Source organism: Centroberyx gerrardi, chromosome 2, assembly GCF_048128805.1.
Source record: "Centroberyx gerrardi isolate f3 chromosome 2, fCenGer3.hap1.cur.20231027, whole genome shotgun sequence".
Taxonomy (NCBI): Eukaryota; Metazoa; Chordata; class Actinopteri; order Beryciformes; family Berycidae; genus Centroberyx; species Centroberyx gerrardi.
The window spans coordinates 21,056,750-21,078,757 of record NC_135998.1 but is presented as its reverse complement, the minus strand read 5'-3'; the positions used below and the strand labels follow the sequence as shown (position 1 = coordinate 21,078,757).

The 22,008-nt window shown below is 41.5% G+C and overlaps 1 protein-coding gene across 1 annotated transcript in view; it reads left to right on the top strand.

Moving 5' to 3' along the window:
* Positions 1-26: 26 nt before the first annotated feature.
* The window catches only part of hcn1 (hyperpolarization activated cyclic nucleotide-gated potassium channel 1), a 65,782-nt gene continuing 43,800 nt past the window's right edge, over positions 27-22,008 (top strand). The window contains exons 1-2 of the mRNA XM_078287911.1: positions 27-382; positions 11,547-11,970. Coding sequence (XP_078144037.1) covers positions 27-382; positions 11,547-11,970 — 780 coding nt within the window. The remainder of the gene's footprint in view (positions 383-11,546; positions 11,971-22,008) is intronic.

The window sequence follows — 22,008 nt, the reverse complement described above, 5'->3', positions numbered from 1 at the left end:
AAACGGGGGAAAAAAAATACAGTAACATGGAAGATAAATCAAATTCGTTCTCCAGCAACAAAGAGGAGAAGGCGGACGGGAATAATGTGTTTCAGAGGCAAGACTCGATACAGAAAAATAACATGGGGAGCCAGAACATGAAAGACCATGGCAACTCAGTGGGCTTCAAGGGGGAACGGGAAGAGGCCATGGTCGGTTTTGACGATCTAGACGGGGCGTCCAGGCAATATGGTTTTATGCAGAGGCAATTTGGAGCCATGATGCAGCCTGGAGTCAATAAGTTCTCCCTGCGTATGTTCGGCAGTCAGAAAGCCGTGGAGAAAGAGCAAGAAAGGGTCCAAACGGCTGGATACTGGATCATCCATCCATATAGCGATTTTAGGTAAGGGCTGGAAAAGTCACCTGCTATCCCCCTTTTTCCACCCCTCCCGTCACCCTAAGGTCCGCAAGCCAGCACATACACTTTCACACATAACGCTCTGTCACCAACACACGCACAGCCTGCCCCAAAGCGCATACGCTAATCTCCCTCTGTATTTAGGCAATTACCGCTGGCTGAGGGTGCCACTATCAAAATGTGCTTTGTGATTGTGTGATTTGTATTGCGGCATTTTATTGTATTGGAGAGGGACACATTACAAAGGTGTATCCGCGGTATGTCCTTGGAAAAAGGATGGTGAATGTCATGATTTCAATACACACACGGGCGCACACACACACATACACATACACGCGCGCACGTTCTAATTGTTACACCATAACAGCAATCACTGTGTCAGGTCTTCATTGCGACATATGCGGTTTCTCTAAGGGGCGACGGTACCTGTGCACAACGTGACAATTCCATTGCAGCATCACGGTTGTAAACATTTCATTATAGGCGGCAGTGAGTCGACGGGCCTCAGTGCAAAAACACATAGAATGCGGTAAATTAATGTGAGAAACCATCAAAGAAACGGCCATGTTTTCAATTTGGCCAATATTTGAATGAATGAGTGAAAATTGCTACTCGGATTTGATTATTGAGTAGCGAAAGACTCATTTATTAATAATCTATTGGTCAAAATTAAATATTCACGATGCTCTTTTTGCGGCTGCCCTGCTGAGGAAATGTGATGGAATGTATTGGTTTCAAAGGGGCTGCAGAAGGCTTGCTTCCTTGGCATTCACATGATGATTACTAAATGTCATCATGACATAATTATGTTGGCCTATCATTCTGTCACCTGGATAAGCTTGTAGCGCATTGTCCCAAACGTACCAAAGCATAGCCTAGAATATTGTGAGCTAAATCGGAAGAGCCATTAAAACTGCCTGGTGAAAGAACCTGACTTAGCAAATAATCGTGTTTTCATGATAAGCCTAGTAGCGTACTCAGTTGGGGCTTATCCAAACCACGTTTGAACGTGCAACAAATTGTGCTCAAATGGTAAACAAATTAGAGCAGGTGCAGGCAGGACTAGTTCTCCACAAGCTGCATGTTTACAGTTCACCACTTCACCAATTAAGCATCTCATCTGGCCCTGTCTTTGCACCGGTGTCCCCTGGCACAGCTTGACGGTAACAATCAACCCCGTTTTCCGTTATATCTCCATGCAACGTGCCAGGGCACGTTGTTCCCTCTCCCTTTAAAACGATGCTGTCCATGGTCCTGAACCTCTATCCGGCCTGGGTATGCAGCACCCGGCGTTTTCTTTCAGCTTCGCTGCTGATTCAGAGGAACAGTCTGAATTATAACCTAGATTACTGGTGCGTTTAAAATTTAAATTGCCCCCACCAGCCTCAATGATTGTCCAACTTTGCCTTGCTTGTATGGATAGATAATGATTTCAGTTCAAAAATGCAATGCAGAACAGTGAGCATGATAGCCCCAAACTGCATAGATGTCCCTGTAAGATTTGTGCTTGCCATATAATTACACATAATAATAATGCTACTTAGGATATGCTGCATTCACACAGACAGACAGACAGACACACAGACATACAGACACACAGACACAGACACACACAGACACACACACAGACACACACACACACACACACACACACACACACAGATGTACAATGAAGGTGGGCAAGGATTAGTAGTACAACACAACAGTCAATGAGTTTAACAGTTCCTGAAAACAATTATGTAAGGAGATGACCCCTTCTAAAAGATGACCAAAGGTTACAACACAACCTAACCAATCCAGTGATATGTATCCCTGTTGAACAGTTATTATCATTTATTTCTTCATTAACAGTATTGTTAAGTGCATGGGCTGTATTTGCAATCTACTTTGCTGAACTACTTTGTGAGTAGAGGTCAATCTTGAGACAAGATCAGAGACCTGAGAAAGAGCAGGAGAAAAGCCCCATACTGAGGAATGATGGACTGTGTCATTTTGTTACACGATATGTCTTAGAACATATTTTGTATATCCAGAGTAAGAGAGGCAGTTTTTGCCAGCAATGGGAATCTAGTTAAGCCTAGTTAAGGCACCTCAGTTTCATACCTCATGACATTTTCCAGAGGGCAGTAAGTCAGAGGAAGTCCTTGTCCTCTGGCCAATGTAAAGAAGGAACCCTATTGCTATGGCAGAGTGATTGCCTCCTGGCTAGAGCGTGATGCTGTGCGGTTATATCCCAGTGCCTCAAGCTAGCTAACAATGTTGGTACATAAATGATAGATTTGCAAGGGTGCTTTTTGCTTGGCGGGTCCCCTTGTACTGTAGCTTGAAAGTTAAATCCGTTTCTCTACTGAAGGGCAGGACATTTTTTGTAATTCAATTTATCCTGTTTTTGTCTGCTACAGGAGTCTGGAATTACAGTAGCAATCTTTCACTGTTACATAAATATAAAATTTCATTACTGTCCTGTATTTCTTCTTTATGCTGTGGCACATGCTTTCATGACCAAAAAACCACGCTATCTGATCTTATAATGAAAAACCTTACGTAACTACAGTCCATGAATGACACCACTATTCACGTGGGCTTTGTATTGCTTTGTATGAGCATTTGAAATTCAATATCCAACATTGTACACAGTGGCTGCTTAAAGATTAATGGCAGGTTAGTAATATTCATTATTCATAGATTTTTAGAGAGGCCTCATGCATGGCCTCATATAGCTCTGGTTTTGCTAAGGAGAGGCTTTTGTCTCAGTCTAAAAGTCTCTCAGTGGGGTTTTCTGTCATTAGTCTATCTTAAAGAATGACATGGGTGTGTCTTGGCTATTACAAGGTAACATCAGATCATAGTTAAAATGTCATGCTCTTTATCTCACACACCCTAGTTTTTCCTGCTATTGAGATTTTGTCATTGGTGGCTAGAATTTGTTGTGCAGAACATTGCACTGACTAGTTCTAAAGCTGAAAATCTGTTAAATTTATTTAGATATAATTTATCTGAAATAACAGCTCATATTTGTTTACTACTTCACTGTGGTCAAAGTTAACACTGAGAGATTGCCCATTCCAGATTATATTGTATTCTCTCACGAAAAGACACTTATACAGAAATATAAACAAATTTAGTGCTTTGTATTTGTATTGTTCTTTTGTATTGGTTTTTTACTATGTTTTTCCATAGTAAATTAAAGATGAGATCTTTTCTGGTAAGCTCTTCAACTCATCCACAATAACAGGCATGGTTTTACTCTTAGTAGAAAAATATAATATTAAAGTGAAAATAAAAATAAGAAAACGTCCTTAATTTGAGTTTGTACAATGGAATAAAAACTGTATTTAAAAAATGCTAAAAAACATTGTTTAAAACAGGTGGCAACAACCACAACATTGGAAACTCAGATAATATATGTATAATAAATAATAATAACAATAAAAGAACAGTTAATATAGTTAATATATCAATAAAAAACATTTTATGAAAAAAAATAATACAAGCCATACGATATGATGAATAAAAGTAATGCAAACAGATGATAATAAATATAAAAAGCAACATTTTCTATTTAAAATAATGACAAGGCTTTTTTCGACAATGGGGGCTCTAGTTGCAAAAACATGATCACCTTTGATTTTCATCCTATACTTAAGAGTGATCAGCAATGCCTTGCCTGAAGGCTGTGCTCACATGGAGTTAGAGAGCCTTCAGTCTCAACTGGGGCCATGCATTGCCTTTAAAATAATCAATATAATTTTAAAATCAATCCTAAACTTTACTGTGTAATGAGGCTCCAATTGAAGTGATGTGGTCATTACATTAAGTTCTAGTTAGAAGACTTGCAGCTGCAAACAAAAGACAAAGTGAAAGATGAAATAATTGCAGAGATGAAATTAACCAACGTTGGAAATGTCTCTCAACTGATTGAAGCAGAATTTAATGACCTTTGTGGTTTGTCATACATTTAAATAAGAATCACAATGAGAACCAAAAGTAACTCAGAGAATTATTCCATTATCATAGATGGTGATGGCTGCTGGTCCATCAGAATGGATTGATTCGTATGTATGCATATGTGTGTGGGTGTTTGTGTGTGTGTGTATGTGTGTGTGTAGGCTTGCTGGTGGTGGCTATGAACCAATGAAGTCGGGGCACATTAGACAAAGCATATGCTGGATTTCTCTGAGGTCACCAGTAGCAGATGATTTTGACTTACCATATATCTCATATCGTCATATATCTGAAGTCCAAATGTTTTTCCTAGGTATAAACACATTATTTGACCTCTTGTGGTACAGTGCACCTGGCAGTGCCACAGTGCATTGGATAGGGTCAGGCTGTGCTGAGTGGGATTGTGTGGGGTTCCCTCTGTTGCTTGGCAGGGGCGGTCTGGCATTGATTATGTTGGAGCAGCTGTGGTAGGGAGGGACTGTATAGGGATAAAATGGGCTGGCCGGAGTTGGAGATGGATTGCAAGGCTGGTAATTCCTCTGTCTCTGCTGGAGCTGGCTGCACTAGAGAGCAGGGGGATCTCTACCATGGGAGTGGTGGGTGTGATTGTCAGTGCTATATGATTTTTGTTTTTTTGGGTCCTCCTTAATGCAGGTGCCATGGACATAATAGATTGGTGCCTGTTAGATAAGGGGGCTGTGCAATGCGGACATTTGACAAACAGGCAAATTCTATGACTATGTGGTTGTTAATTTTTATTATCCACTTGTTTGAAAGGTCTTTTCTTGGACACATGGGTGTAGGATTACTTTTGCTTTTTCCACCACCTCCCTCAGCACAGCAGAGACATGCTCATTCTCAGGTTATTGGTACCCATACAAATTACATCTGTTGTTATCTGGTTTATCAATGTTCTGGCAGAGAAGCTGACAGAACTTGGCAATGCTGTGACTGTTGGGCTGTTTCAGAGCCGATTGAGAGGTTGGAGCTTATATCAGTATTGTAAATGACTAGAGGTTGAGCAGGGTGCAGAGCTTAGGGCTTATGTGGAGGTGAGTGCATTGCTGGAGCAGCAGCTGTGCAGCAACACTTTTGGGGCTGGAGCTGGAGGTGGGTACACTGTTAGAGCACAAAGTGGAGCTGGAGTTAGGTGCACTGCTGGAGCTGGAGATGGAGCTGGAGCTGGGTGGACTGCTGGAGCTGGAGCTGGGTGGACTGCTGGAGCTGGAGATGGGTGGATTGATGGAGTCGGAGATGGGTGGACTGCTGGAGCTGGAGGTAGGTGCATTGCTGGAGCTGGTGGTGGAGGTGGGTGAACTGCTAGAGTTGGACCTGGAGGTAGGTGCACTGCTGGAGGTGCAGGTCGGTACGCTGTTGGAGTTGGAGCTGGGTGCACTGGTGGACCTGGAGCTGGTTATACTGCTGGAGACGGATGCTGTAGCTGGACTTGGAGCCGGATGCCCTGCTGGACTTGGGGCTGGAGTTACAGCTGGCTGCACTGCTGCTGCTGGGTGCACTGCTGGAGTTGGAGCTAGAGTTGGAGCTGGAGCTGGAGTTGGAGCTGGAGCTGGATGCACTGGTGGATCTGGGTGTGCTGCTGGAGTTGGAGCTGCAGTTGGAGCTGGGTGCACTGCTGGAGTTGGAACTGGATACACTGTTACAGCTGGACCTAGATGTACTTTTGAGGCTGGAGCTGGATACACTGCTGGAACTGGAGCTGGATGTACTTTTGGAGGTGGAGCTGGATGCACTCTTTGACTTGGGGCTGGAGATGGATGTACTGATTGAACTGGGGCTGGGTGCACTCTTGGAGTTGGAGCTGGAGATGGATACACTGATGGAGCTGGAGCTGAATGCACTGTTGGAGCTGGTGTTGGAGCTGACTGCACCGCTGCAGGTGGACATGCTTTGTGAAAGGTTCTTTAAAAGGAAAGTAAGACATACATTAGTTGTTGCTTAAAATTAAGAACTTTTGTCAAAGTCACACATTTGGCTTTCATTAAACTTCTGCACTGTTCTTTACTGGTTATTCTTTCAGGCGTTTCATTTCTTCTTTAATTTTAAGAACAGCTTCATTCTCATGCAGCTTGTTTTCTCTCAGTTCCACTTCAAGATGTGAGACACAATGTTGAATTCATTTCAGTGAAGTGAAGTGATGTATGCATGCAACCTATCCAGATGAGGGAGAAAGAGAAATGTTCAAAGTGGCATGTGGAGCTACAGCACAGGGGATGCGGGCACTGTGTGGGGTTTGATTTGAGTGTCTTTTCAAAACAAGGCTTTTGATTCTGTCAAAATCAGAATGGAAATCTTCCAACATTTTCTCTGACCTTTGGGACATGACAGTTTTTATAGATGAACATTTTTACAGAAGTTGATATTGAAATTTGGAGAGGTGTCTATATAAATTCGACTTATTTTCTAATTATTTTGAATCCTTCATTGTTAGTATATAAGAGTGCAATGCATTTTGGTGTGACCAAAATGTCACATTACATAATTTTCTTCTTCTCGAGTCATTTTAGTATCATTTTAGTATCAACCTTAGCAAGCAGGCTGCTGAGTGAGGCTTTTTAATGTTCTGTGAAATGTAAACAATTCTGAAACAAATACAATTTATTATTGCTTCAATCAACATAGCACTTTTTTGCATATTATTATGCAAGTTATTCTAGAATGTCCTATAATGTTCTGAGTTATTGTTTTTTAGTGTTTTTCTTCCTATTTTCTCTCTTCCTTCTCACTGACTAACTAAGCCAACTTAATTACCTTATGTTTTCTATAATAATTAAAATAAATGTTAAGAATATGTTTATAATGTTGGTTTCATCTTTATCTTTGTTCTTGCCCCCCTCAGATTTGAATATTTCTTTCCAATGTATCTTGTTTTAAATAAACTGAAAAGGTATAAATCTGCAGGAGCTATTTTTTACTGCTGCATCTTATTTAAATCTTTAGCATTAGACTATAATGCCTCTTTTGTTTAGAACATAAATAACAGACACCCATGTCCCACATATGCGCACTCTCCTGTCATGTTGGGGTAAACGTCAATAGACTAGAGCTTGATAATAGCAGTAACTATAAGCACCTGTATTCAAAATGGCATGGTTTAAGGTGTGTTTGTGTGGTAGTTGCTAAAGGTGGCAGATAAACCCTGAAAAGATTGACAGTGGCTCTTGTGTGAAGTGTAATATCCATCTGATCTGAGTGTTATGGGTGAGGTCGGCCCTCTTGTTCTCTTCAGGACTCTCAGATAAAATCACATCATGTTGTGCATGGGATTTGCTGCTCATATCTTGAGAGCTGATGCAGGCAGCACTATATTATATGGGCTGAGAAACGATGGTCCTCAAGCTCACTGTGAATGTTGCATAAGTATGTTGCGATTATTAAGAATAGAGGAATGGCATCAAATAACATGAAGAGCATCATGTTCTCTGCTTTAATGTGCCTAAATGAAGGCTTTGCAAATGAAAAGTCCAAACCATAGATCCCAGTGAGACAGTTTGATGCCTGGTGAGGCAAAAGTATATGGTGGATATTCTTAACCAACAAGATGACTGCCGTTTAGCTGAAGTGCAGACAATTATCTGACACATGATCTGTGGATATTTATAAAGCCAAGGCCCCAGCTTAATTTATTCAAACAGATCCATTACTGGATGGCTAGTCTGCCAGCCAGACAGGCAGCCTGCCAGACAGTCAGCCAGTCCATTTCCATCTTCACCCACAGTAGTAGACAGACACCAAGGCAGAGCAGAGGCAGGCAGTTAGGCAGCAGCGATGGCGTCAGTGGAGAGTTTTTAGCATGAGATAGGATTCCTGAAAGCATCTATTTTCATTCATGGTTGCACCGGCTTTATCAGTGGCCAGGACACTTTGTGAAAAGAGTGGGGTGCCCATGAATCACTCCTGGCTCTGTTCATCACAAGACAGAGGGCAGGGACATTAACATAGCCAGGCAGTCCTCCCTCTAGGCAAGGGAGGGAGCAAGGAGCACCAAAGCCCCAGTGGTGGCAAAAAGGGCTCATACAGGGCCCCATCACACAGAGTGAGTGGTAACACCACACTACTTGATCTCTTTGAATCATGGTTGACTTCTGGTCCTGCCTATCACAAGACATGAAGGGATACTGTATCAACACAGGCACATGTAGCTTTTAGAGCTGTGCCTGCCTCACACTGAGTCCCCAAAGCAGGATAGCACATGAGGACCTGAGACCCACCACACATCCATAGGCCACAGACTTGAAAGATGTTTCTGCTGATTATTGTTGGTTGTTCAAATCAGGTCAAGGTATTTAGTCAGACAATAGAATAATAATGGTAGTAATAATACATTTTTATTTATATAGCACTTTTCTAAGAAGTGATTTGAAAGAAGACAGTGACTTTTCTAGCCTAATTTCCTCAGGCAGGCTGTTCCCTGGTGTAGGGTTCTGATGACAAATGCCAGATCTCTTTCAGTCTAAACTGAGGAACGGCAAGGAGGGCTCTGCTGAAGGATCTCAGGCTGCGATCCGGTTCATATGGGGTTAAAAGGTCTGCAATGAAGCTAAGTGAGATCTAGCCATACTTGGAAAGTGATCAGTAAGATCTAATGTGGTCTCTACATTTGACACATGTCAAAACGCTGGCGGCTGCGTCCTGAATGAGCTGGAGGTGTCAGAGGGACTTTTGACTGGACTTTGGACCGGCAGGAATAGAAGGAGTTGCAGTAGTCTAAACGAGGGAAGATAAAGGCGTGGAGGACCTTCTCCAGGGTGGTAGATTACAAGAATGGTTTGGGTTTGGATATATTTCTCAGCTGAAAAAACAGGACTGCATTACCGTCTTAACCTGCTGGTCAAAGCTAAGGTTGCAGTAAAAAAGAAAAATGTGGTCACTGGCTTCACATTGAAGATAGACTACCTAATCTGATCTGGATTGAGTTAGTGGAGCTGGGGGAACCAAACAGAACAATTTCAGATTTACTGTTGTTGAGACATCCAGCCTTTGGTATCTGCAAGGCATTCATGGAGGGTGTCAAGGCAGTTTGGGTTGCTAAATTTGAGGTTTAACTGAGTATCATCGGTGTAACAGTGAAAAGAGACGTGTTTACAGATAATGTGACCTAGTGGGAGCATGTACAGCGGAAATTAGATGGGACATAAAGTAGAGCCCTGCAGAACGCCGCAGGTAATATGTGCAGAGGTTGATGAATTACCTATGGTGACTATTTCTATTGCAAAGGTAGGAGGTAAACTAGTTGGGTGCGGTATCTGTAATAGCGACCCCAGTGCCTCAGACAGTCTATTAAGTCTGCATCAATTGTATCAAAGGCCGCGCTTAGATCTAAAAGAATTAGGATTGCTGGTAATAAGTCATTAGTAACTTTGAGCAGAACAATCTCTGTGCTGTAAAACTTGTGGCAAAACAGTTTTGAGATGGACCTGAGGTTATTAAGGACCATGGGATCTAAACTGGGTTGGATTATTGCATGTTTAAAACCAGGTGAGAAGGTGCCAGTGGTTGGTGAGCTATTGATGATGGACAGAATACAAGGACTGAAAAAAACCTCCTTAAAAATGTTGTGGAAGAATGTCAGACAGACAGATGGAGGGTTTTATATGTGACACAGCCTCCTCCAGGAATGGTAGGGTGGTGGGAACAAAGTGGGCACAAAATACCAAGATTTAAATGCATAGGGCTGTGGTAGGAGGTGAGATTAGCAGTCCTATGTCCTCAACGTTTTGGGTGAAAAATCTTCACACTTAACTAAGGAGGGTTCTAAGGTAAAGCCGTGAGCGGGACTAAAGACAGAAATTATGACAAACAGTATCCTAGGATTATGATGATTCTTGGAGATGAGATCGGAGAAGAATGATGCTCTAGCTTCCCTAACTGCTGCCTGGTAATTTAACACTTGCTCTTTCATAATGTCATAAAAGATTTGTAGTTTGCTGGCCTTCCATTTTGGTTCTGCTTTTCTCCACTCTCTTTAAGGCTCAGGTGTGGTCATTTAGCCAAGGCAGGGATATTAGTTTGGATTTTTTATTTTTGAGAGGAGCAACAGGCTATTAACAAGAATAGTTAAACAAGTGGAGAACTCCATTATAATGTAACTTTGTTGATGTTTTAAAAACTCTGATTTACAGTATTAAGATCTAATTACTATTAGCTAGAGAGATACATGACCAAATGTCATGATCATGACAAAACAAAAATCGACAAATAAAAACACTTTTGAACATTCCATGTATTTTCTGACTGCTGTGCCTTTCCTTTTAGTCCACCTTGTTAATCATCAAGTGGAAGCTTTTTTTGAAGTGGTATGGTACTGTGCTGGTGCTTCAAAGCCATCAGAGTTGTACAGCAGTCGTCTGTCCCTCTCCCTCACACACGACCTCCACATGGTCGCCCTCGTCTCTGGAAATTACATAAAAGGGAATGCACAGCTGGCTTTACCTTCTGATACAAAGAAGAGAAAGAAAATTGGGAAGGACATACATTTCTTTACGGATGCATACATTTAAACTCAGTATTGACTAATGCCACATTATAAAGGAGTTTCACTTAATATCACATAAAACACAATAATATTTCTTCTTGAACAGTGTAAAGGGGATTCTGTTTTTGCTTAGTATTGATATCCTGAGATTTCCATATGATTTTATTATTTGGCCTGTGGCTGTCTACCTGAGAGTTTAATTGTGAACACTCAAGTATATTCCAACATACAAACAGACACAGGCTATGTGCATGTGCACACGTGCAAACACTGACATATACACACATACACCTGTGCTTCTACACAATCTGCTGAGATGTGTAAATAAAGGCTCTCCATAGAGCGATCATTTGTGATTTATTTATTTATTTTTAGATTATGGAGGATTTTGAGGAAAAACCTCTAATTGCACAGCTTTATAATGATAAGCAGATTAATGCATTCTAACTTGTCTTCAATAAAACATCGCAACTAGGAAATGTGGCAAGGTCTATGGCTGCATTATTATGGTGATTATTTTGATAAATTAAGTGTTGCTATCATAACAGGGTTTACCCTATTAAACTTTATTCTCATTATTCCTGACACGTTCGTTTATTTTTATTTGTGTGTTATTGAGCGAGGTGTAATCCTTTCCGATTAATTCTCTCCAACATTGCTGACATGTTTGCTTACTTTTTTGTATATTTATTTGTGTGTGTTGCTCTGCAGGTTCTACTGGGACTTGATAATGCTCATCATGATGATGGGGAATCTAATCATCATTCCTGTGGGAATAACCTTCTTCTCGGAGCAGACTACCACCACCTGGCTGGTCTTCAACGTGGCCTCGGACACCATCTTCCTGGTGGACCTGGTCATGAACTTCAGGACGGGCATCGTCAACGAGGAGAGCTCCGAGATAATCCTCGACCCCAAGGTCATCAAGATGAATTACCTGAAGAGCTGGTTCGTTGTGGACTTCCTCTCATCCATCCCAGTGGATTATATCTTTCTAATAGTGGAGAAAGGATTTGACTCGGAGGTGTATAAGACAGCGCGCGCCCTGCGCATCGTCCGCTTCACCAAGATCCTCAGTCTTCTGCGTCTCTTGAGACTCTCCCGACTCATCAGATACATACATCAGTGGGAGGAGGTGTGTATATGTGTGTATGTGTGTGTGTACGTCAGTGGACATAAAGTGAGAAAAATAGAAAGAGACAGAAAGAGAGAGCAAGAGAACAAGAAAGAGAGAGAGAGAGAGAGAGAGTGAGTTGTATATCTGTTTATGTTTTTGTGCTGGGTGGTGGTTGTAGCACTGTCTGGGTGCATTTTTTCTGAGCAGCGTGGTTATAACCTTGAAAGGTTCATGCACTGATAGAATTCTGCGTGTATGCAGCTAACAGGTGCTGTCAATCACCAGTCTGGTCACAGGGCTTATCTACGGGTAACAAGTGATAATGTCACTTTCAGCTCAGTGATGGGTGAAATTAATTTAAAATCAGAAATAAAAAGTAATCCTTAGTCCTTTCAAATTCTCTCAGAATTAAAAGCCTTAGTTCTACCTATATATTAAGGATATGAATTCAAGGCAGTAATGTATTGATTTTATCAAGAGATTGTGACATAAAGGAAACAGATAGAAACAAGAATTGATAGTGGAATAGAACCTAAATGAATTTCAGAATAACACTCTTTTATGATAGCTTTTTTTGGTGGTGTGTCTGTTCCCTAGGACTCGTTTTGTGTTAACATCCACAAAGTTATGCCCCGCTGGACATAGCCCGGAGTAATTTATTACCCTCCATTGAGTCATAGCACTCCTTGACTCACACCATTTAACCAGACTCTATCACTTCTCCTCTCTTTCCGGCTAGCATTTTCATTACATTGATTATCAAATAATCGTGCAACTGTGCACACTAGTACTGGGAGTAAGTTGTTTTTTTGTTTGAGGATTGAGTAGTCATAGAGAAGATGGACCAATTGAAAATTACATTTAAAAGAATATATATATGTGGCGTGTCCTGCACAAAGGTCAGATATTAATTTTATTCCAGTGCTCTAGCTGGTAGCAATGTTAAACTAAAGAAAATATGCTACTGTTTGGATTTGATTGCAAACACTGTCAACCAAGTAAACATGCCATTTCAGCAATGGCCAATTGCCATTATGTTTGATTTGAAACTTAACAACAGGCCTATTAGATCAACTGATCAGGGACAACTAGATTGCTGAAGTTATCATGTATTATAGCAGAGATGGGTTGTTATATCACTCAAATGATGAGTAGCCCTTTCCTGTGGTAGGAAAAAGTGATGGATGTTTGGTTTAGGACAGGTCAGGAACTGGAGTGCAGTCCCATCTCAGGACACATTGATAAACACCGTCTTCAGTCGGCACATTTTGATCAACTGTAATTCTGTAATGAAGTCTTCACAAGCACACACACACACACACACACACACACACACACACACACACACACACACATTCTCCTGCTATTGGTTACAGTCTCCTCTCACAATTAAGGTCTGGAATTCTCATAGCACAATCATTTTGAAATGAGCTAGCCACTCCGTGACGCCGCCTCCTTCGTCCTCTTTCCTCCTCCTTCCTCCTCCTTAACTTCCTTGCCCGTTGCTCCCTTCCCATCCCTTGGTTTTTCTCTACTTTGTTGTGATCACTGCCGTTACCAATGCTGTTTGTTTCATTGGAGGCAAAGTGCTTCGGCTCACAGTCTGATTTTACATCATTTAGAGTGTACACATACACACAAGCACACACACACACACACACACACACACACACACACACACGCACACACACCCACACACACACACACACACACACCCACACCCACACACCCACATTAGATGTGTGCAGAGATGCTACTATTTGTATTTCTTCATTCTCACTCTGAACTATGAACCCAACCAACCTCCTAACTGGGAGACGCTGAACAGTCAATTAATAATGGACTGGGAAAAAATATTTTTAGAGATGAAAAGTGCAAAGGAAATAGCATACAATTTTTAGTGTTTATAGTTTATGTTTTTGGATCAACCTTTTTTAAAAACATTTTACCTCCACTTTTAGTTTAATCTTCATATTCTGCTATAAATAAAAAAGAAAAAAAAAAGAAAAAAAAGCTTTGCTGGGATGAATACTGACATTTCTCTAAGCTGTAGTTTGTGTGGATAAGCTCCTGCACATGGTAGTAGTCTGGAGCGATGGGGAAAGAAAACATCCCTGCTGTACTGAACAGACTCAGAGGACAGCCAGTCTTCATCCACTCCCAGTCAAACCAACTGCCCCTTATGAAGTCTAGTAGAGCAGAGGAGCAGATGCCTCGGGGAAAGCAAAAGCGAAAAACTGACCTTACTAATGCTAAATTAGTAATCAAGATAGACTATTCCCATAGCAAATAACAACAAACAAACACCTCTCTCTTTCTGTCTCTCTCTATTGTGGCTCTATGTGTGTGACAGGCAGTAACGACACAAGCAGACTGACTGAGAAACACAAACCCCGATCCCTTCTCATCTGAGTTCAATTGAGAAAAGCCAGTCAAGTTATTTTCAGCTGAATATGTTCTCTCCACAAACATAGGCATACTATTAAAGCATCTGAGTAACACTGAAAAAATTTGGAAGGAACATATATTCGTTTAAAATACATTGTTCGAAACAAACACACGACATTATAGACTATGTGCTGAAACTGCGAGCTGCATGGCTCTGCGACATATAGATTGTGCTACTGTCTTGCCGTGTATCCACAGGTGGGAAGTTGATTATAAATTTAACATGAGGCAATATATTATTTCACTATCTAGTTTGCACAGCTGTACATGCAGTGGGAGGATGAGCCGGTATAGGCCATGTTAGAAACACAAATAGATGGTGCGGCAAGGTTAATGAAAATCTGCAGCAGGCAGGCAGTGCAGTAGGGCTCGGTCATAATGCATGGAGCTTACAGCACTGCAGTCTCTGTTTCTCTCTCTCACGCTCACTCTCCTTCCTCTTTGTCTCTCTTTGTCTTTGTGCTTATCAATCTGTCTCTGTTTCTTTCTCACTACACCCCCCCCCCCCCCCACTCTCACTGTCTCACTTATTTTGTCTCCCTCTTTTCTACGACCACACCTCCTCTTCCTTCCCTGCTCTCTCTCTCTCTCGCTCTCTCTCTCTCTCTCTCTCTCTCTCTCTAGATGTCGTTCTGTCTAGCCTCAGTTTGTTTAAAAATATACATTGTGTAGTATGCTCAGGGAACATAGTTATTTCGGTGTAACCGAATGAAATAGAAGTGCTGAATAAAACAACAGCAAATCAGACACATTCAGACGAGATGAGAGGAAAGAAAAGGCACACAGTGGAAAAAGCTCCAAGCTGTCGCAACGTGTTAGGTGTGGGATGCAGGTTTAGCGCTGTAACGGAGGGACAAACACAGTCTCCTGCCGTCGTATTGGGCAACAAGCGGTGATCCATCATTACATCAGCCTTGGGATGAAGTCAGTCAGTCATTCATTCAATCAGTTTCCACAACAAGTCCTCTACCAGCCTGTATTCCTGTCATTCCTTCATCTGTCTTGTGCTCCCCAACCCCCCCTCCTCTTTGTCAACCCCCCACACACATCCCGTCCCTCCATCTAAGAGATAAAGAAGTCCCTTATCTCATCAAGGCTGAGGTCCAACACTGCACAGACCAGAGAGTCCAGACTGGACCAGGCCAGTTTGTTTCTCTGCCATCATCCCCTATTGGAGCCATCCTTAAGTACATGGCTGCAGTAGCTTATTCTGTTGTCAATGTCCATTAAGGGACTCATGGGTCTGACTGAAGCAGCTGACTCCACTGTCACCCATTAGAAAGGAGTAGCAGATGACTCCATCTGGCTTTGCCCATTATAATGAAAAAAACAAACAATGTCATGACACTCAAATCAAAATAAAACAGCAAATGCCTTTCACTTGATTCTTTGATGAAATTTGATGAGTGTAAGCCCGTAAGCCCTAATATTACTATTAGGGCTGATGGTCAGAGGTATAATCAAATTTGCTGTATTTGGTTGCATAGTAGAACATTACATGTCGTAATGACTGTGACCCCAGCTTATTAGGTACTCGGGAGGAGATGCCACTGTTTGTATTTGTGTGTTTGTTGGCTCAGTCATTCATGTGTAACACTTTCTGCAATGCGCAAAGCTTGTGCAGGGGAATTACGATATGCACTGTTTAGACTGTGCAGAGCCCCAAGAGCCCTGCACAAGGGAAATGCAGTGTGCGCTCGTACACCAGGCAGTACGGTACACATCCACATACCAGGAAGCAGCTCTGTGATTTAACACATCAATTTAATATTTTGTTCAGTGATTCTCTCAGTTACAACACTGTGCTACCACAGCACTGTGGTGTTAACAGAGTTTTTAGAGTCAACGTAGTTTCACTCACTCACAATCATGCAGACCCCCCAACCCACCCATCCACCTGAGCACCTAGAAAGCCAGCACACTTGTTTTATTTTGCTTAAGGTTTAGAATATGAGACGGGGTATCCTGTGGGTTCAATTCATACATACTCAGCTGTCACACTATCAGTTTTACTGTCTCTCCTCACTGTACTATCTCATCAACAAATGAAATGCTTGGAAGCGTTAAACTGACCACTCTTCAAAAAGAAACAAAAAACAACATAGCAATTGTAATTGAAGTGCTACAAATGAATAGTGTAGGTTATTCTGAATATTAACATTGCCATGACAAAGCACTGAACAGAAAAAAACGCCTGCAATAAACAGAGCTCAAGAATGTTGGAACTGGAGATTAACTTGCTGCCAAGTGAAACAAGTGTAATTCACTTGTTTTCAGAGGAGTATTTTGGTCCTTTTTGGGGGCACTTTTTTGAAATAGAAATACAAGGTACAATGCAAATACACACTCAATTTGTACAACTGACATTTGTTTTATTTTATTTTCCCATTGCTGGAAACTCATGGCAGGGTTTACAGAAGAGGGTGGTGCTGTTTTCCCAGTCCATCTTCCACCCTTCGATTGTTGAGTTTTGGTTGCTTTATTTTGTTGCTGACGCAGTGGTTTGTGTGTGGTTAACATTTTCTTCTATTGCTGGCTACATGGTGTTAACAATACTGCTTCAGGCTGCGTAGTTGGTTGTTTTCTGATCAAAACTGCTCCATTTTTCTGACCCAGAACGCACCGGAAAGAATCCCTCAGTCATCGCCTCCCACAACCCACCAACGGTGGCCCACAGGGGACAGTAATCACATTCACACATGAATATTTTACAACTCAATGAAATAATTTGAAGAGGGTGAAATGCAAAAAAGGGTACTTTTAATTATCGGGGGCATTTTTTGCCCTCTCATTTTTAATTTCACAGACATTTTAGGAACATTCAAGGGCATTTTTGCCCCGTGACCCCATTATGTTCCGACCCTGCTTACGCCATGTTTCTGTTTTTATTATATCATGCCCTCTTGGGTACACAGCTAGTTACCTCAACGACCTTTTAGTCATGACAGGCTGTTTTCCCCAGTTTCTGCTCATGTTACCTATGCACATCCAAACACTTAACACTGCGCCACACCACAGTGAGATCTTCATGATATACATTACCAGTAATGGTTGTAGATACAACCCCCTCCAGTGCTGGTTTCAGATCAGTTGTTTTTTTGTTCATTTGTTTGTTAGATATTGAATAACAAATACAAGACCGTGCTGTAAAGACCAGGGGAAAGGTTTTTTTTTTAGCTGCTGTAGAGAATCCCCACGGCTCCCAGGGCCACATCTGGCTCATCACAGACAACAGGCCTCCTGCCAGATCCCAGCCCAGCACAAGGGCTCAGGTTGGGCTTGTGGCAGCACACCAGCCCACATGTGAAACTCCACTTTCACTTTATTTGTCAACAGCAGAATCATGTCCCACAAGACTTGTCATGCAAGAGTAGAACCTGTTTCTATGAAGGCATTATGACACCAGTTCAACAGAATGAGTTGGCTCTCACAGTTACATGCACTAATAGACTCATGGTGACTTTAATGGTCGTCTGGTATTGTTAGTGACATACTATTAAATGAAAAGATAATGGGTGAAGTAAGGTGTTCCTTTCAGCTGGATATTTCTCCAGGTGACTAGTGAGATAGCTAGTATGCGCTAAAGGCAACGCCAGAGCAAGTTGCAACTGATCTGTTTAATTAGAGTGTCAGTGGGGCCCCATGTCTTTATCCTTCTACCTAAGCAAGGGTGCATAGTTGATTCACGACTGGGCTGGTAAATTGATCTGAAAGGGGGAAAATGTGAGCCAACTGACCTGGGTATCTAGTTTACTGGGTGGGAGCAGAAGAGGAGAGTTTAACCACAGTACATTGGGTAAATTGTAAAATGTTTTATGGTAATTTTGTTTTACTCCAAAATGGTGATGCTGAATTAAAGCCATGACTAGCTTGTTATAAAAATAACATAGCAAACAATAAATAACAAACATAGCATAATACATCATTTCTACTATACAGTGTGCTTACAAAGTTATTTACATTCATAAAAAGGAAACACTCATTTCAAGTCAGGACATAAGACAAAGTTGAAATAAAATATATTACTCTGTCATAGATGAAGACGCATTAAAAGTTAGTGGGACAGTATGTGATGGGAGGCCTTGGCATAGTGAGAAAAAAAGGGGGCATGTTGAAGTCACTGTGTGATTTGCCACCTCAGCAAGAGATGGAGTTTAGTGCCAAAGGAGATTAGTTGGCTTTGGTTTATAGAGCGTTGTGGACTTGCTTCACCTGTCTCAGAAGAGGTGTCATGCCAAGTCCTCAGCGCCTCGGGACCACCATCCCTGCCTCATACAGGGTGCACAGGCACACGCGCGCACACACACATGCATAAGGTAAAGTGCTGAATCATGTGTGAGGTTGAAGGACAGTGTGAGAAAGAGAGAGAGAGTGAGCGAGAGAGAGAGAGAGAGAGAGAGAGAGAGAGGAACAATATGTGTGTCTTTGTGTCTTTATGTGTGTATCACAGAGCAGCAGCAGTGATTCCTGTGGTGCGTCCCCCTGATTAATTTCCTGTCGTGTTGGCCCTTTTTGCCTCTATAATTACAGCTTGTAAGAGGAAGCTGAATGAAGTAAGGACAAAGAGAGATATTTAAATGTGATGTTGTAAGGTTTTCAAATTACCTGTTTGCATTTCAGTGCATGTACTTGACCTCTGCTCTGTTTAAGTTGTTAGAGCTGCACATAAACACAATTTATCACAGTGACTGCAACGCTGTCTCGGACAAAGACAAGTTGAGCAGTCCCTATTTCTGCAAAAAAAGTATACAATGCATTCATCACAGAGAACAGCAAATGACATTTATAGGAAGATAATTAAAGGCAGCCTGGCCTCATTTTCATGTTCTCTGAAATGCCATTTAGTTGTAGGACACACATAGAGAACTAAGGAGCAGTAATGTGACCCGCTGCAGGATTCTCCTATGTAAAAGCTGCATTGGAACAGAGCAGCCGTTGGCTAATGACTGTATACGACTGCTGCCTTTTATGTGATGTGATGTAATTCGATGTGATGTGATGAGTGTGATGCGTGTGCGTGTGCGTGTGTGTGTGTGTGTGTGTGTGTGTGTGCATGCCTATGTGCGTGCATTTGCGTTGTTTGTGTGTGTGGTTGTGTTCTCCATGTGTGTTTGTGTGTGTGTATGGATACGCCATACCCTATAGCCCCTGCATTAGCCTGCACAGCACTGGATAGCCGCGGCCAGGCTTGCTGTAGGAGGCTAAGCAGATCTTCCTTGTTGCGTGTGGGGGGGTTGCAGCCTGCGGGGGGCTAAAGACCTCTGTCACGTGTCTCAGTGTGTGACCGTCTGCCTGGATTTGACATATTTGGAGGAAGGGGAACTTTTCCCCATTTACTAGAGAGGCAACATGCCACAGCATTGCTCACCGGCATCAGTGTTGAAGCTACAACAATGTGTTGTTTTATAGTAAATTATAGTCACTGAAAAAAATCAACTACATTTTAACATCCATACCTTTAAGCTGTCTATACTTGGCTTTGTTTGGTGTTCTTTATCAGTATTGGCTTGCTCTCAAAACATTGTCATTACTGTAACCCTGGTTGTGGACTTGATTTATGTGAGCTTTAGATTTTACTTCATTAAATATGTTAAGGCAATTAAAATGTAGAATTATCTTTCTCCCCCAGATATTAATGTGGTGCTTAATTTGATTTAACAAAATAGCAGCTCACACTTTTTGGGGGGTACAATTGTCTTTTTTGGTACACGCAATTAGCAATTAATCTTCTCCAAAATACACATTATCTCTCCCCCCCTCTCTCTCTATCTCTGTGGACTCCACCCCCCATCCCCCGGTCCTATTTTGTCTGTAAGACAAAATAAACAAGATGAAAGGCTATCCAGTTTTTTCTCCTCATTCTTTCTGTGTTCTTGTCCTCTGTGTAGTAAGATATGGCTTTTAGACGCAGACCGTACTGTGCCTAGAACCGTCTTCTAGCTCAACTCACTGAGGGAGGCTCACTCTTGCCCCATGGGTTGGAAAACCCAATCTCCCACAGACTCTACTGATTTAACCCATTTCCCCTTGCCAAGCCACTCGGCTCTCCTTCTGTCACTAGTTGGTCTTGTTAAATGCAGTAGGGAATGTTAATTGCATGGCCATATGGTTTAGAGTACAAAGTTAATTGTCAGACCCATGGTGTTAAAGTGGTGAGGAAATTATAGGAGCTTTAAACACTGAATCTGAATTAAAGTGCTTTTTCCTTTTTCCACCTTCCGTTAATTGGTTGAGCTTTTGACTGACAGTATGTGCCAACTAAACTTGAGTAAATGTATTTCGAATCTGTAAAGGTTTGTTTATTAAATTTGAATCAAATTGTCAAGTCAAATTGATTTGTATTTTGAGTTACAAATCCTAAACTTCAAGAATCTATCTGTATTCACTTATAGTTGATATGTTTTCAGAAATGTTGAAGCTTTAATGTTTTTCATTTATGTGTCAAAATCGTAAAATAAATTAGTAATTGTATAAGAATAAATATACAAGCAAGGTGTATGGTCCTATACCATGCATGCACACAAAGAACCAAAGTGCATCTTCTTAGGTATTTTCTTAGATAGAGAGAAAGGCGAGAGAAGAGGGAGGGGGAGGCTGTGACGTTCTAGTGAGAGCTGATATTTTCTTTCAAAAGAAAGAAGATAATACAGCGCAGAACCACTGTTCTATATCCTATTAAGTGGATCTTCCTGTATATCTTGTATGCAGACCAAAGTGATGGTTTGTCAACTAGGACATTTTTTCATCTTAAGCACTGACATCTCTGGAACTTCAACCATTAATACATACTTTTTTAAATTGTAGATCATTTTCTTTTTCGCTCTGGCCTTTTTGGAACATACCTCTTCAGTACTTGACGCCCGAGTTGACAGCTGTATGAAGAACATGTTCCCTAGCTGTGGACCACTGTGTTGTTTTAGCTATGGTGTCAGTTCTGAGAGGACAGGTCCTAGAGACACTCTGGTATTGACAGGGCCCTTGTAGGCTCACTTCCCTGTCATTTGAAGCAGGCGGGTGGATCAGTGTATGATAAAAAAAACAAAAAAAACTGCTGCAAGTTGGCCTATATTGACAACTGTTTGCTCTACGGCTCACTTTGTGTATCATGTTGTCAATGTAAAGTGAGACACGACACTTCCAGTGTTGTATACTGTCCCACTGGGAATACCCCTCTTTATATGTGTCTCTCTCTTTCACTGTCACTCTGTCAGCCTGTCTCCCTCGATTCGGTCCTTTATTTGATATAAGATATAAACAGACATGTCTCCATATAGCAGAGACACACAAGGAGACAGAGAGAGAGCTAGAGAGACAGAGAGAGATACAGAGAGACTTTGAGACAGCGAGACAGAGAAACAGAGAGGGAATAGATTTTCTAGAAAGCAGGCTGATCTTTTAAAAATTAAAATAATATATTATGTTTAAATCATTCATATTATTTCTTAAAAATAAATGGAGCCAAGCTTTACGCTATATGCAAATTATTTATCCAGTTATCAGTGCAGAGTGGTAAGTATGATACATGCACTTTTTTTTGCAACATACCCTACCTTGCTGTTTCACTACAGTGGTAACCCTAACCCTAGCCCTTGATAGCAGATCATATTC